At 44.1% G+C, this 12,276-nt stretch overlaps 1 protein-coding gene across 3 annotated transcripts in view; it reads right to left on the minus strand.

The window, feature by feature from the left end:
- Positions 1 to 12,276, minus strand: part of ITPRID2 (ITPR interacting domain containing 2) — a 109,473-nt gene that overhangs the window by 72,962 nt on the left and 24,235 nt on the right. For all 3 annotated transcript variants that reach the window (XM_063933328.1, XM_063933327.1, XM_063933329.1), the window contains 2 exons: positions 4,420 to 4,475; positions 2,101 to 2,157 (listed from right to left, as the gene is read on the minus strand). In XM_063933328.1, the coding sequence (XP_063789398.1) occupies positions 2,101 to 2,157; positions 4,420 to 4,475 (113 nt within the window). The remainder of the gene's footprint in view (positions 1 to 2,100; positions 2,158 to 4,419; positions 4,476 to 12,276) is intronic.

Genomic DNA, 12,276 nt, shown 5'->3' on the forward strand with positions numbered 1-12,276 from the left:
CAGCCCTGCTCCTGCTTCCGGACCGCTGCCCTCCCTCTCCTCGAAACTATGGGTGATGTCATGACGTCTCTCCCATAGCGCCGCACATGTACACTGCCTGAGCAGAAGTTGGAGCTCAGGAGTGAGCTCCTGCCTCCGGCTGCTGCTGAGGAGCCGGGCGCCCGCAGGTGGTAAAATCTCAGCGGGCGCTCTGCATCTCCTCTTGTTTAGGTGAGTCTGGCCGGGCCAAGTGGCTTTGAGGGCCTTGTACGGCCCTCGGGCCTGAGGTTCCCCACCCCTGCTTTAGATGGTAGCTAAATTCAAACAAACCATTGAATCGCCCCCAAAATATATTGCCCCTCTCAAGGACTAGAGTTAACACCCACACTACTGTTTCTATACTGCCGACATAGTAGTCCCCGCCACATGGTTTTCTACAAAATAGGCTAGCTTCACCTAGCTACTGTGCTATTAACTAGCATCCTGTAGGCAAAAAAAGCAGCAACTTACAAATTGGTTTCATTCCTACATTTCACCATGGTTTTGTAGAGGACAGACTGCCATGTGCATTTTGTTTTTACAGGTTTAACCCGTAAGTTGTCACCGCCAAACAAAAAACTCCCAGTCTCCTCGTGCAGTTCATAAGGAAAAGCCGTCGCTTCAGGACAACCGTCGCTGCATAACTGGCAACATGTACTTGTACGGCAAAGAAAAAAAATGGGTACCAGCTTCCAAGGGGATTACTACCTCTGCAAAGTTCCGGTTTACGCTAACACGAGCCTCTCGGCTAAACAAGTAACTAAAAACTGGGATTTAAAATAGGGACAGAGAATTATTAAAATCAGTCGCATAAACCTTAACAACCGAAACGGTGTGGCGCCCATACGGTTGCTAGGACGTTAAGTCCGCACACAAAAGGAACAAAATTGACAGATCTGGTTCTTGTGCTAATACACAAACCAAACAGCCTCCAAGATGAATCGTCCATTACAACGCGGCAAAGCTGCAAAGGCTCTCCTCCCTCCTTACAGCTCTGTGCTACGTCTCAGCTTGCCGCAACTTGCAGAATTAAGCGATCAGTCTTTACATGAGACAGGCTAGTGCTAGTCACTGTCTATTTGGGTTGTAGACAGTAAACCAACCCGACACACTAAACAGAAACTTATTCAGTCTTGTGATACAATGTAAAGACAAGCGATTCATTAGGGAAAGTTTATGAGGCAGACAAGTACAGCGACAGTCAATAAAAGTGCAAATAAATTCATTATTACAGATGAAGCCGCCGATAAGAAATACAATTTTTTTTTGCTTCAAGTAAAATGATTCCTGCAACACATTGTATTCTTTCCTAAGCACAAAAATAAAAAAGTCAACCCACAGGACAGTGTGTACACGTTAGAGAGTCTTCTAAATATCTACAGTTCAACCAGGCACTGGCAGACTTTTAAATGTAAATTCCATTAGATTTCAATGGCTGAATAGTGCAAGAGTCACTAGTACATGACATGGATTGCTACTGCAGTTTAGGTCCCCAATAATCCCAAACTGGTTAAGCATCACTCATGTTGCAACACACAGTTCTATTACTCAAAGACAAATAATGCAGCAGTTTAGCGTAGGCTGCAAGTGTGTTCTGAGTACATACTACGAAAGACTGAATTACATTAACCGTACATGCCCGTACAGGAGAGAGGATTTCATACTATAAAAGGTTAAAGCTATTAACGAGCCTAGTGAGTTGAATATGACTATGTCAAGTAATACAATTACACCCTTACGAGTTACGCAAAACAAGGAATATTCCACGGTAATTATAGTTACCTAACAGAAATGTAATATGTGGAAGTTCAATGCAATCTCCAAGTCTTGCACAAAAGAAACTAATTAACAGATAAGATTTAGAATACTTCAAGTACAAATGCAAAGACCTGTTCTGTGTCTTCTTCTAGAAAACGTTACACCTCTCTCACAGTGACAGCCCTAAGTACTACACTGCTCGATTCAATATGAGTCCTGATAACTTCCCTTTGAAGATTACAATGGTCGCGTCAACATTCTGAGAGCCTGGCGAGTAAAGTGCACAGGCAGTAACACTACAGGGTAAGCAGACACCATACTGACCTTCGGCTCCAAGGGACAAGTCATCTTCAAAACTGCTGCCATTTTTTAAAACCATTCCTAGGAGAGAAAAAGCCAAAGTGATCACTCGGACAGAAGTGCCACATGTTTTCCTTGTTACCGTATCAGATGCCTGCAGCGTACTGAAGGTCAGTGTTCAGCTAAACTAAGCATAGTTCAAACAAGACAAGGAAAAAAAAAAAACCTGACTGCTCATGTAACATGTTTCACTTCCGTATTGCAAAAGCTCAAGTGTAAAGAGAAGAAGAAGAAAGAAGGTGGAAAAAATAAAAACAACTTTCAATGTATATTCCTGTCTTACTTTTACTGTATTTATATCTGAAAATGGATAGGAAAATTAAACAGGTGTGGCGGTTTTCAAAGTATACAAAGCATACTTCGCGATCAGCATGCGGCTGTGGAAAAAGGGAAGCTCGCACCTAGATTTAAATGCTTTAGGTTTACACAGAGACTTAATTGTTGCAAGGTGTATCGTTTTCAGCAGCATTTAACTACATACACAACTTGATTAAGACATCAAAAACAGACATATTGGGCAGAATTCAATTGTTTGAAAAGTCCATTGAGTGTCTTTTTTTCCCCTGTCTATTAGATAAGAAAAAAGGAGAGAAAAAAAAAAAAAGAAGAGCGACTCCCAACTGACTTTTCAAACAATTGAATACCCCCCATAGAATAGTAAGAAGGGTGTTCTAAAGGGATGCGGTCAACATCCCGCTGGACGGGATCCCGGCGGTCGAAATACTGACGCCGGAATCCCGACCGCCACAATCCCGACATATTCTCCCTCCGTGGGTGTCCACGACACCCATAGAGGGAGAATATTATAGTGTGCCAAGCGTAGCGAGGCACCGTGCCCGCAGCTTGGCGAGCGAAGAGAGCCCGCAAGGGGCTGCGTTCCGCTCGCCACCCCTGTCGGGATTGTGTGGTCGGGATTCCGGCGTCGGTATTTCGACCGCCGGGATCCCGTCCAGCGGGATTACATACTGATCCCGTTCTAAAGTAGGCAATTGTATTAACTTTATTTTAAGGAGAATACATTTTGAAATGAGCACCTATAGAGGGAGTACTACAGAAAACAAACTGAAACACCATACAGTTTGTGGGGTGTCTTCAGTTCTCATAGGCCAGTTTTAGGAATTCAGTAATTAAGGTATTAATTAGAGTGGAGCAAGCATTCATAAGAGATTAATCATTCCTATAGTGACAGAAGCAACAATAGATGGTAGACTTTAAGAGAGTACTTCAAGTTTATGGTAATACAGGTTGAGTATCCCTTATCTAAAATGCTTGGGACCAGAAGTATTTTGGATATCGTATTTTTCCGTATTTTGGAATAATTGCATACCATAATGAGATATCATGGCGATGGGACCCAAGTCTAAGCACAGAATGCATTTATGCTTCATATACACCTTACACACAGCCAGAAGGTCATTTTAGCCAATATTTTTAATAACTGTGTATTAAACAAAGTTTGTGTATACTGAGCCATCAGAAAACAAAGGTTTCACTATCTCTGTCTCACTCAAAAAAAATCCGTATTTTGGAATATTCTGTATTTCGGAATATTTGGATATTGGATACTCAACCTGTAGTTGTAATTAAGTTACTGTAATGATCCGGCCTTTGCTTACCAGGCATACATACTTAGCCAATCAAAGGAAAACGTTTGCAATGGTTGCAAAAAAACTCTGGAGTGGGGAATTCAATTCAGTGTAATGGACACGTTTTGCCGCTCAGGATTGGCAAATCACATCCATCTAAATATCAAGTTATGCCTCGTATCCCATAAGGGTGTTCAGGAAAACTTGCTATATTGGTGTACCTGGGTGGTATCGGTGCAGCAGGACATCGCAACCATGCCAAGCAGTACATCGCCATAGAGAATAAGTGTAATATTTTTCCATCTCTGTAGAACTTTTAGCAAGAGTTCAATTCTCTTGTTCATTGGTAAAAAGAAAAAAGGACTGAAGGAAAAAACTGCAGAAGAATTGTCCTGGGGGGAGTGGGGGTCATGTTCAGAGAAACAGTTTATCATAACTTGCTGAACGGGGTACTTGTTAGAATTTTATTAAAAAAAAAAAAAACAGAGCTTAGGTAGAAAGTGGGGACTCAGTAATTTTTTGCACAAGATATAATATTCTAGACTGAAACATTGATCAGCATGTGGGATAATCTACACCTGTTCTAGAGTTTTCAACTAGTTCAACTCTACAATCGCTTTGCACAAGACACTGTACAAACAGTTTCCAAATAAGTGCCAGGTCATTAAACTTATCTAGCAACGAGCAGATCACTTACCCTTTGGAAAACCGAGCAGGTTGTTCTGATCATCCAGGGAGGCCCCAAGTGGTGTTCTGAAAGTCACAAGATTATCCAGTTTAGTTTCTCTGATACAAAGGAACGATGTGAAACCATTTTTTGGGAGCAACACAAACTAACTGGGTGGAGATCCGATCCTTTTCTTAAAACAATCCATGTTTGTAAAAGCAAGGTAAGAAACAAAAGTAAAATGTTCCTGTGTGATGCATCAAAACTTGTAGAGATAAAATACCAACTAATTCGCTCCAAAGTTATTTTTCTAAGCCTGTAAAGTAACAGTTAAATGCTTATTGGTTGGTACTTTATCACTCTCGCCAAGGTTTGACACAACTCCCCAATGTCTGATCCCTGTTTGTGTTTAGTGTGGAAAGCAACACAGTTTACATCTGTGTCAATGAGACTTTACACAAAGTAAGAAGTTACCAATAGATTTTCTAAACGCATTGGTAGGTTTTTTCCACTTCTGTCTGTCCTGTAAAGGGTTACGTTAACTAGCTTAAGCTGATCCCTTAACAATTTTTTTTTTACTTTATGGACCCTTAATTGAAACATGACCAAACACTACTTTCCAGATGATTGAATGTGCTGGAATTTGATGATCTGAAATTCCTCCTGCTTAAGAAATAGAAGACCATTGCAGCTTGCACTTCTAAGACATCAGGCACACCACAAAGCTCATATCAATGAGATATCAGATCTGGGGAGACGGAAGAGGCAGGAGCTCCTGCCAAGGCGAACTGTTATCTGACTGACATTTGGTGACATTCGTCTTCAGGCCGCAAATCCACTGGTGTTCTTTTCTTGCACTTACCAGAGCTTTTAATGTCTTTATTTAAAAAAAATTTTATTACTATAAACCAGTTGTTCATAAACAGATGATATTGCTGTATTAACATACATTGACCTCGCATAAAAGCATTGGAAACCTTAAGGTGATCTACATAGACTTGGAGGAAAAAAAAAAACCCTGCACACACACAACACGCTAATGCAGGCATTCCCAACCGCAGTCCTCAAGGCACACCAACAGTGCAGGTTTTAGTGATATCTAGGCTTCAGCACAGATGGTTAAATCAAAATAACTGAGGTACTAATTAAGTCACCCGTGTTCAAGCCTGGATAACACTAAATCCAGTGTGCCTTGAGGACCGCGGTTGGGAAACACTGCGCTAATGGCGTTCTCATGCTGTTACCTAAACTTACCGCGAAAATGAAAAATGTATAAGACGACAGCTATTACCACCTATGAGAATCACTCAAGTTCAGTAATAGTGAAATCCTGCAGCACAACTGTGTAAATCAAGGGGGGTAATTCAGACCCGATCGCTAGGGTGCGTTTTTTGCAGTCCTGCAATCAGATAGTCTGCGCCTACAGGGAGAGGGGAAAAGCCTGTGCAAGTGTGCATTCGCTTCTTTAGCAGAGCTGCACAAACATCAGTTTGTTGCGGCTCTGCGCAGCCCAGGACTTACTCAGCAGCTGCGATGGATTCCTGGTGATCAGGGACGGAGCCGACGTCAGACACCCTCCCTCCAAACCCCTGAGCCCGCCTGCAGTTTTCCGGACACTCCTGCAAAACGTTAAGTTGACACCCACAAACGGCCACTTCCTGTCAATCACCTTGCGATCGGATTTGTCACACCATCCCGTCGATAGGCACCGCGCTGTCCGTGCAACGCGACAGAGCACTGCAGATCTGATCGCACGCTGTGTGAAAACGGACAGCAGCAATCAGTTCTGAATTACACCCCAAAGCTTCTGCTGAACAGACGTACCAAGAAAACAAAGATACAATTTACCTATGGTAGTCTGGGAAAAGTTCTGAAACGCCAAGGTAAAATGACTAATTTCCTTAAATCGAGGGGGAGGGCAATACAGAGTTTGTGAAACAGCCGAGAAACAAGGACAATTTGTCATTTATCCTAGTACCTTATATCCTATGATTATATAAAGAGTAGGAGTTTTAACTGCAAATGAAATGCTACAGGGCAGTGCAAGTTGCAGCTAGTTTGGACAGATCAGAACAATTGGTCAAGTTACGATGTGTTGACATACTGTTCTAGATAAGTTTCCGTAGAAATTTCTTAGAAAAAGCTATAGATAAATCACCCCCGTTTTGTTCTTCTATGTAACATTATGTGGTAACTAAACTTTCATTGTGAGAAGCAGATAAGAGTCATACAGGAGCACTGAACTGTGTGTCAGAAAGAAGACAGACTAGTAACTTTTCTCAAACAAGAACAATTCTGTGGCAACTATAGTAGAAGTGAAATGGGGGTGGGGAATAAAAAAAAGATTTATGAGCATAGAAAAACGGACAGGGAAACTTGAAATTGCTAATATAGTGGACCAACAGGTCTCAAATATAATTTCATTACTGTGGTCCAACATTGAGAAGCGAGTTTGAGGCTTAGGAGGGTTAGAGCTTTGACTACGAGTAAGCATAAACAGAAGCTAAAAAATGACATCATAGATGATTGATGGCTACCTATAACGGACACATACCAGTCATATTTTAAGACTAGTCACTAGGGGAGTTTTGGCAAAATCTCACGGTAGTAGAATTTAATTACGGAACTAACAGTTTATAGATGCAAAGTGCGGCCAAAACAATCTTCATCTTTTGTTTTGCCGCTTCATGGTTTGGCCAGGGCAGGATTAGGGATAGGACGCTCATTAAAAAACAAACACATACACACATTACCAGAGTAATAAATACAGCTGTAATTCATAAAATGGACATTCATTTAACAAATAGGTTAAGTCTACTGGAGGCTACAAAGTCTGCCTCCTACTGTCCCCTGAAAGCAGCTTACATGTCATCCCTGGTAAATCCTCCTTCTCCTTCATCATTAGAATTAACTCTCCATTCTAAATTGCTGCCATCATCCAGCCCACTGGCTCAGCCACAAAATTCCTTCACTCTTTCGCCACCTGGCTCTATCACACTGTTCTCTAACCCTCTGGTTCTCAACCGCAACCCCAAACAGGTCATGTTTTGAAGATTTCTGTCAGTGGAAGCAGGTGGGATAATTACGGACCCAGCAAAATAATTCACCTGTGCGTGATTAAAGACATCCACAAAACATGGCAGAAAAGTTTACCAAGTAGGTAAATACAGGCGCTAGAAATGGTTTGCTTCAAGGTTACCATGAAAAAGCTGCCACATAGAGCAGCGAAACGCGTTGGTTATTTACCCCCATTCACCCACGAGGTACCAATTACATGAACCAACCTGAGAAAAGGTGCACCGAGCTCCAGATTGTTTTGGTTGCCAAGGAAATTAACGCTGCAGAGGACAAAGACCGCACTTCAGCTGAGGACTCCAGCCTAATAACACCAGTAGGGCTTGGGAAAGTTTCTCTTCGGGCAATGAGAGCAAACTAGCATATGAGAAGTCCCTCCGTTTATGGCATTCCATCTTCTTCTGCAAAGCACCCCTAACAGGGTGATCACCCCAGGAAACACCAACAAGAATTCTTGAAAACTCGGGACTAAGCTTTTTACACGCTACCGGTGGCACACTGGGAACATGTATATTATACTGGACATTTACACACAATGTACCCCAGTGGGCGAGAGTAAATCCTTTTTTTTAGGATATTTATAAACTGATTATGGTTTTAAATTCTTGTACTTAATGTATGTGATTTTTATTATTATATTAAATATGGATTATAATAAGATTTTAAACCTACCGGTAAATCTATTTCTCCTAGTCCGTAGAGGATGCTGGGGACTCCGTAAGGACCATGGGGTATAGACGGGCTCCGCAGGTGATAGGGCACCTAAAAAGAACTTTGACTATGGGTGTGCACTGGCTCCTCCCTCTATGCCCCTCCTCCAGACCTCAGTTAGAGAACGGTGCCCAGAGGAGATGGACAATACAAGACAGGATTTAGCAATCCAAGGGCAAGATTCATACCAGCCCACACCAATCATACCATGTAACCTGGAACATACATAACCAGTTAACAGTATGAACAAACGACAATAACGGTCCAAGACCTATTCCAACTGTAACATAACCCTTATGTAAGCAACAACTATATACAAGTCTTGCAGAGTTTCCGTACTGGGACGGGCGCCCAGCATCCTCTACGGACTAGGAGAAATAGATTTACCAGTAGGTTTAAAATCTTATTTTCTCTTACGTCCTAGAGGATGCTGGGGACTCCGTAAGGACCATGGGGTTTATACCAAAGCATCCAATCGGGCGGGAGAGTGCGTATGACTCTGCAGCACCGACTGAGCAAACGCTAGGTCCTCATCAGCCAGGGTATCAAACTTGTAGAATTTTGCAAAAGTGTTTGACCCCGACCAAGTCGCCGCTCGGCAAAGCTGTAATGCCGAGACGCCTCGGGCAGCCGCCCAAGAAGAGCCCACCTTCCTAGTGGAATGGGCTTTAACCGAATTTGGTACCGGCAATCCAGCCGTAGAATGAGCCTGCTGAATCGTATTACAGATCCAGCGAGCAATAGTCTGCTTCGAAGCAGGTGCGCCAATCTTATTAGCAGCATACAGGACAAACAGAGCCTCTGTTTTCCTAATTTTAGCCGTTCTGGCTACATAAATCTTTAAGGCCCTGACTATATCCAGGGATCTGGAATCCTCCAGGTCACTTGTAGCCACAGGCACCACAATAGGTTGATTCATATGGAACGAAGAAACCACTTTAGGCAAAAATTGCGGACGTGTCCTCATTCAGCTCGATCCACATGAAAAATCAAGTAGGGGCTATTGTGTGACAAAGCCGCCAATTCAGACACTCGCCTTGCTGATGCCAAGGCCAACAGCATGACCACCTTCCAGGTAAGAAATTTCAACTCAACCTTGTTAAGCGGTTCAAACCAGTGTGATTTTAGGAACTGCAACACCACGTTCAGGTCCCATGGTGCCACTGGAGGCACAAAAGGGGGCTGGATATGCAGCACTCCCTTTACAAACGTCTGGACTTCTGGAAGAGAAGCCAATTCCTTCTGAAAGAAAATCGAGAGGGCCGAAATCTGTACCTTAACAGAGCCTAATTTCAGACCCATATCCACTCCTGTCTGCAGGAAGTGGAGAAAACGACACAGATGAAAATCTTCCGTAGGTGCATTCTTGGTCTCACACCAAGACACATACTTTCGCCAGATACGGTGATAATGTTTAACCGTCACCTCCTTTCTAGCCTTTATTAAAGTAGGGATGACCTCTTCCGGAATCCCCTTTTTCGCTAGGATTCGGCGTTCAACCGCCATACCGTCAAACGTAGCCGCGGTAAGTCTTGAAATACACAGGGCCCCTGTTGCAACAGGTCTTCCCTCAGAGGAAGAGGCCAGGGATCTCCTGTGAGCATCTCTTGTAGATCTGAGTACCAGGCCCTTCGAGGCCAGTCTGGGACAACGAGTATTGTCTGTACGTTTCTTTGCCTTATGATCCTCAACACTTTTGTGATGAGAGGAAGAGGAGGAAACACGTAGACCGATTTGAACACCCCCGGTGTTATCAGAGCATCTACTGCCACTGCCTGAGGGTCCCGAGACCTGGCACAGTACCTCCGAAGCTTTTTGTTGAGGCGTGACGCCATCATGTCTATTTGAGGAGTTCCCCAAAGACGTGTTATGTCTGCAAAGACATCTTGATGAAGACCCCACTCTCCTGGATGGAGATCGTGTCTGCTGAGGAAGTCTGCTTCCCAGTTGTCCACTCCCGGAATGAAGACAGCTGACAGAGTGCTTACACGATTTTCCGCCCAGCGAAGAATCCTTGTGGCTTCCGCCATCGCGACTCTGCTTCTTGTCCCGCCTTGGCGGTTCACATGAGCCACTGCTGTGACATTGATTGAATCAGAAACGGTAGGTTTCGAAGAAGACTCTCCGCTTGTCGAAGGCCGTAGTAAATGGCCCTGAGTTCCAACACATTGATGTGTAGACAGGACTCCTGGTCTGACCAAAGACCCTGAAAATTTTTTCCCTGTGTGACCGCTCCCCATCCTCGAAAGCTCGCGTCCGTGGTAACCAGGATCCAATCCTGAATTCCGAACCTGCGACCCTCCAGCAGGTGAGCACTTTGCAACCACCACAGGAGAGACACTCTGGCCCCTGGGGACAGAGTTATTTTCTGATGTAAGTGCAGATGGGACCCGGACCACTTGTCCAGAAGGTCCCATTGAAAAGTCCTTTCATGGAACCTTCCGAAGGGAATGGCCTCGTAGGCCGCCACCATTTTTCCAAGAACTTGCGTGCATTGGTGAACTGACACCCTTTTCGGTTTTAGCAGGTCTCTGACCATATTCTGGATGTCCTGGGCTCTCTCTATTGGGAGGAAGACCTTCATTTGTTCCGTATCCAGCATAATACCTAGGAACGGTAGTCGAGTTGTCGGAATCAACTGTGACTTCAGTAGATTTAGAATCCAACAGTGTTGCTGGAGCACTCTCAGAGAGAGCGCCACACTGCTCAGCAATTTCTCCCTTGATCTCGCTTTTATCAGGAGATCGTCCAAGTATGGGATAATTGTGACTCCATGCTTGCGCAGGACCACCATCATTTCCGCCATTATCTTGGTGAAAATCCTCGGGGCCGTGGAAAGTCCAAACGTCAACGTCTGAAATTGGTAATGACAATCCTGTACAGCGAATCTCAGGTATTCCTGATGGGGGGCATAAATGGGGACATGAAGGTACGCATCCTTTATGTCCAGAGACACCATAAACTCCCCCTCCTCCATGTTGGCTATTATCGCTCTGAGAGATTCTATTTTGAATTTGAATCTTTTTATGTACAGGTTTAGGGATTTCAGATTCAAAATAGGTCTGACCGAACCGTCCGGTTTCGGGACCACAAAATAAGAATTTACTTACCGATAATTCTATTTCTCGTAGTCCGTAGTGGATGCTGGGGACTCCGTCAGGACCATGGGGAATAGCGGCTCCGCAGGAGACAGGGCACAAAAATAAAGCTTTAGGATTAGGTGGTGTGTACTGGCTCCTCCCCCTATGACCCTCCTCCAAGCCTCAGTTAGGATACTGTGCCCGGACGAGCGTACACAATAAGGAAGGATATTGAATCCCGGGTAAGACTCATACCAGCCACACCAATCACACCGTATAACTTGTGATCTGAACCCAGTTAACAGTATGACAAACGTAGGAGCCTCTGAACAGACGGCTCACAACAATAACAACCCGAATTTGTTTGTAACAATAACTATGTACAAGTATTGCAGACAATCCGCACTTGGGATGGGCGCCCAGCATCCACTACGGACTACGAGAAATAGAATTATCGGTAAGTAAATTCTTATTTTCTCTAACGTCCTAAGTGGATGCTGGGGACTCCGTCAGGACCATGGGGATTATACCAAAGCTCCCAAACGGGCGGGAGAGTGCGGATGACTCTGCAGCACCGAATGAGAGAACTCAAGGTCCTCCTCAGCCAGGGTAATCAAATTTGTAGAATTTTGCAAACGTGTTTGCCCCTGACCAAGTAGCAGCTCGGCAGAGTTGTAATGCCGAGACCCCCCGGGCAGCCGCCCAGGATGAGCCCACTTTCCTTGTGGAATGGGCCTTGACAGATTTAGGTTGTGGCAAACCTGCCACAGAATGTGCAAGTTGAATTGTGCTACAAATCCAACGAGCAATCGTCTGCTTAGAAGCAGGAGCACCCATCTTGTTGGGTGCATACAATATAAACAGTGAGTCAGACTTTCTGACTCCCGCCGTTCTTGAAATATATATTTTCAATGCCCGGACCACGTCCAACAACTTGGAATCCTCCAAATCGTTAGTAGCCGCAGGCACCACAATAGGCTGGTTCAGGTGAAACGCTGACACCACCTTAGGCAGAAAATGA

The sequence above is a fragment of the Pseudophryne corroboree genome, chromosome 7 (genome assembly GCF_028390025.1).
Source record: "Pseudophryne corroboree isolate aPseCor3 chromosome 7, aPseCor3.hap2, whole genome shotgun sequence".
Classification (NCBI taxonomy): Eukaryota; Metazoa; Chordata; class Amphibia; order Anura; family Myobatrachidae; genus Pseudophryne; species Pseudophryne corroboree.